The sequence below is a fragment of the Acanthisitta chloris genome, unplaced genomic scaffold (assembly GCF_000695815.1).
Source record: "Acanthisitta chloris isolate BGI_N310 unplaced genomic scaffold, ASM69581v1 scaffold4978, whole genome shotgun sequence".
In the NCBI taxonomy this organism is placed as follows: domain Eukaryota; kingdom Metazoa; phylum Chordata; class Aves; order Passeriformes; family Acanthisittidae; genus Acanthisitta; species Acanthisitta chloris.
Window position 1 is genome coordinate 13,567 of NW_008688551.1, and position 4,914 is coordinate 18,480.

The window sequence follows — 4,914 nt, forward strand, 5'->3', positions numbered from 1 at the left end:
TCTGGTTAGTGAAGGGCTTAAAAACAGTGCAGAGAATTATCTGGATTAGGATTCATGGGTGATTTTTGTCCTTCATTTGGTTACTGTTCAGAAGGCATATGTGCACAGAAGACATTATGACCAGTGCCATCTCTTGGCAAAACGAGTGTGGACATCCTGACCAAAGGCACAATCCAGCCTATATTTGGGGCAAACCCCCTGCTCATTATAACAGTAAGTTATACATAGCTACCCTCCTCTATCTATACAACCTCTCAATGTCACCTAACCCACTTGACTTTGATTAAACTTTCAAAAGTAAGTAACCTCAGAAGGCTTCTGGCTGTACAAGATGTGGACTGTGATGATTATCAAATTGACTTGTTTGGAATTAATACTTTATTATGTTGCAATAAATTCATAACTACCTGAGAAAGCCACAAAAACCCAAGATCATGAAGTACTGATCAGATCAAGTTCAAGCCTCCATCAGTGAATTTCTTTTCTTAACAGCCCCTGGTATGGGTATCCCAATGTAGAGAAAATAAAGTCATATACTTAGTGAAGCTTCTTAACTGTAGAAACAGTAGAGATGCTCTTCAACAGAAATGACAGTGAGGTATGCTTTCAGAACAGAACATCAGACAGTTGTCCATGCTCTAAAACAACCACAGCATGCCACAGAGAGACCTCTGAGGAACCACCTGTAGTTGCCCATGCTCTAAAACAACCACAGCATGTCACAGAGAGACCTCTGAGGAACCACCTGTTGCTGCTGCCCTCTTCCAGTTTCACATGGTTTGATACTTCCACAAAAAACCTGAAGGCATAAGTGAAAAAACATTTTGTAGCTGCCCTATGTGCCCTATGTTTCCACTGAAGAAAATTTTCATGCTGCCCCATTCTCTGTATCACACACTAGCAAGAAACTAGTAGAGACAGTCATGCAACATATCAGGATATTATAGAAAAATATGCTTCCATATAGGTACCCTGCCTTTGAAACCATATCTCTCTGGCTTCAGCTCTACAAAATTTAGCCATGTTGATAGCATACAGTGGTGTGTTGACTCCCAGTCAGCAGCCAAGCACCCAACCTATATTTCACTCACCACTCTTTTCCGGCAAGGAAGTCAAAGAGACTACTGGGTTGATATAATGACAGTTTAATAAGAAAAGCAAAAAGTGCACATGAAAGAAAAGCTAAAAGAGGGATTTAATTGCTACTTCCCACTGGCAGGCAGATGTCCAGCCACTTACTGAGAAGCAGGACCTCAGCACATGCAGCAGTTACTTCAGAAGACAAATATCACTGCCAGAAATGTCCTCCTCCTCCTCCTTTCCCAACCTGTTATTGCCAGGCAGGATGTCATATGGCATGGGATATCCCTTTGGTCAACATGGGTCATCTGTCCTGACTGTGGCCCTCTCCCAGTTTCCTGCCCACCCCAGCTTACTGGCTTTTGGCTGGGAGGTGGGGGAGATAGATAGAAAACCTTGACACTGCAAGCACTGGTCATCAACAGCCAAAACACTGATGAGTTATGAACACCATTCTAGCCTCAAATGCAAAGCACAGCAGGCTGTTATGGAGAAAGCTGACTTTATAACTCGCTACACACAGGCCCAGGACCAAAACTAATGTAAAAAGATTAATTATACTTACCAAACAACTTTTCTTGGGGGGAACAGCCCACAGAGTGCTTTATTTTCCCTTCAGAGCACAAGAGAACAAAGCAAGAAGGTAATCCTTCTTCGTCTTAAAAAAAGGTCTTGGCTGAAGCAGAAATTTTTTCTCCCAACTGAAAAAAATCAAACAATTACCTTTCACACAGGTGTCAAAACTAGAATGCTGAGGAACTAACAAACCCACATGGACTCATCAACTGGCTAATTTCAAGTTGAAATGAATCAAGCTTCAACAGTGCTGTTAAGTGCTCAATGGCTAAGGTAGAAGTAATTAAGACCTTTTAGATAGCTTTGTGTTTTTGACTCCCCTATTATTTAATTTCATTATATTAAAAATACCTATGAACCAAGGGAAAAGAGAGACCAATATATTATTTTAACCAGGATCTGGTGTGGAAGTATAGAAAGTTAAGTGCACTTCAGCCAGACTGTCGATCCAGAGGGTAAATTCCAACAACGATGGGGAAAACCCTCAAATGTCAATCTAGTTTGACAGATTTACTTTGGTTTAGGTCACTCTGTGCTCTTCTGTGCTGTGATAAGTCTCGGTGTAAAAACTAAAGCCCATTTCTTTGAAAACACCACTAAAGACATTTTGTGACATTCAGAGAACTACAGTGAAGTGTTACACTCTGAAGACAGTGGGTTGGTTTAGGTTGCAGTAGAGTTGGGGAGGTTCTTGCAATTAGTAGGATAAACTGGAATCTCCACCCCTTTTTGCAGTTATAAAGGCACTAGTATTGAAGGAAGGAGCCAGGGAGGAGTTGAAGGTCCAACTCCTTTTCTCTGGAGCACTGGATGAGAAATGCTGCAGAGCTGTTAAACTTGTAGGCAATGAACTGCTTCTTGGGAAGAGAACTTATCTCTTCCTTCTGTCTCACAGTGAGAAAAATGTGGCTGAAGTTTCTTTTGGCTATTCTTCTCCAGCATGTAACAGCTGCAAAGGAACCTGAGCCGTAAGAACTACCATATTATTACTATTAGTATTTATGAAAGATCTGTAAAGACAGTGTTAATTAGTGCTATTAATTTTGCTTTAAATATCAAATACTGACAGGGAATGTATTTTATATTTGGAGAACTAAACTGGAATATGGATGGCAAGTGAATTGTTCTCATTTAATATGAACAGACCTTCTGCCTATTGCAGAACTTCCATAGAATTTGACAAGTGTTCAGAAAAGGCAATAGCAGTAGTAAGAGCAGTGTGCTTTGCTAAAAGCAGATGGGCCCAGGACTCTAATAAAAGGGAAAAGGGCAAGAGTTGGGGACACTAGCAGAGCTGTGGGGGGAACCCAAGACTGGGCTAGCTGGGAATACAGGGCAGGAGTGAGAGACACCGGCAGTGTGTCCTATATTTAATCTAAACTAATCAGCGGGTACTGAATAATAACAGTGATTTGTATTTGTTTTATCCTGTTGAGGCTGTTTCTCCTTTCTCTATGAATGTGATCACTTTGATGTTTGGATTTCACAGGCAGTATGTCCTGATGGTGCCTGCTGTCCTCCAAAATGACTCTCCAGGTCAGGTTTGCCTGCAGTTCCTTAACCTCAATGAGACAATATTCACCAGAGTAATGCTAGAATACAGCGCTGTTAATACCACTATTTTTGAGGAAATCATGACAGCAAGCAGTGGTCTACAGTGTTTCAATTTCAAGGTAAATCAATTTTAATTTATGTCCCAATGGAAAAGAAATGTAAAGAAGGACTAGAAAATTAGAGCAGGGAGCAGAGGAGCACAACAAGCAGGGGAAGAAATAAGACTTGTTGAAGGAAAAAGGAAGCATAGGAGAGAAACATAGTAACAGACAAGGAGGTATTTTTAATAGACATAAGAAATAGGAAAAGATCCAAGAAAGGTGATGAAGGTGGTGAAAGTGAGATGGGCATCTCTGTAGCAGCTGTTCAACAGGTCCTGGAGCAAATTGCTTCAAGAATAACAACCTCTCTTTGTTCTTCTGTTTCCTCACAGGTTCCTCCTGTGCATTCTACACAACTGGCTTTCATTTCCTTCTCTGCCAAGGGCACCACGGTCAACCTAGAAGAGCAGCGGTCAGTGATGATCTGGAACACAGAGAGCATTGTGTTCGTGCAGACAGACAAACCCATCTACAAACCAGGACAGAGTGGTGAATATCTACTTAGTTTATAATATGTTCATTAGGAAGTAATTTCTTCAGATAAAATTTCTCTGCCAGGTGTTTTCCAGACTGAGCTACAGTCTAGGCAGTTTCTTCAGTGTCTCTGTTAAAACCATTATAATTGTTTGCTGTGGAGCTCAAGGAGTCATCTTCAGGATGTCAGGAGACTGTCATCCCAAATCTTTGTCCTTTCCTCCCAGCTGACAAAAGATTTCACAATCTTCTGTCTGTGATGCTGGTTAGCATCAAAGTTAGTCTAAAGACTGAAATCCATTATTTTAAAATAAACTATAAGTTGTTAAAGACAAAATCTATTCCCCTATTCATGCTTCTTACCTGGCCATCAAGGCCTCCATGTAGGCAAAGAACCATTTATCTAGATCCATTCCTTAATTCATTTCTAGGCTTTAAGACTTCAAGTACACAGCTAGAACACTGTAGGAAACACTAAAAGAAAATTTATTCCCAAAGGTTAGTCAAATAATAGAACCATTAGGCTAGATCAGCTATACTTTAATTAGGGATGAGTTCTATCTACATAAGTGCATAGCATGAAGGAAAGCTTAACAATCAGAATTTGGTGCCACCAACATGTCCACCAAACATAGCTTCTTTATGGGTCAAATGGCTTGGTTTTGAGGTGCAGGAAGCAGTAGACTAAATTAAATTATGAAAAGATAATACTTCACAAATACATTTTCTGAACATGTTTTTATGGTTTTCTTTCTGCAGTAATTCATTGTTCTCCTTTCAATTTTTCTCTCATAAAAAAAGCAGCTACACAGACACAGACACACCAAGAAAAAAAAGGCATTAAGGCAAAAGCCTGTACAAGATGAGAACAAACTGTGCTAAGAGAAATGACACTGCATTAGGAAAAACTGATATTTCACCTAGTTCCAGTAAAATTTGAAACTTTCATATGTTCAAGGTAACAAAACCTGCATTAGAGATGGGGAAATGAAGAGGAACAGATTTGCCTATATCATGCAGATGGCCACTGAAGAAGCTAGGCCATGCTGTCACTTGAGACTGCCTGACCTGCATAGCAGTGCTACTTTGCTCAGCCATCCCCTTTCTCTGAGGTTAAGTAAACCTTATG

At 40.3% G+C, this 4,914-nt stretch overlaps 1 protein-coding gene across 1 annotated transcript in view; it reads left to right on the top strand.

Moving 5' to 3' along the window:
• Positions 1 to 2,502: 2,502 nt before the first annotated feature.
• LOC103808273 (ovostatin-like) overlaps positions 2,503 to 4,914 on the top strand; it is a 24,687-nt gene continuing 22,275 nt past the window's right edge. Inside the window, exons 1-3 of the mRNA XM_009081046.1 lie at positions 2,503 to 2,624; positions 3,146 to 3,329; positions 3,644 to 3,800. Of these exons, the coding sequence (XP_009079294.1) occupies positions 2,503 to 2,624; positions 3,146 to 3,329; positions 3,644 to 3,800 (463 nt within the window). The remainder of the gene's footprint in view (positions 2,625 to 3,145; positions 3,330 to 3,643; positions 3,801 to 4,914) is intronic.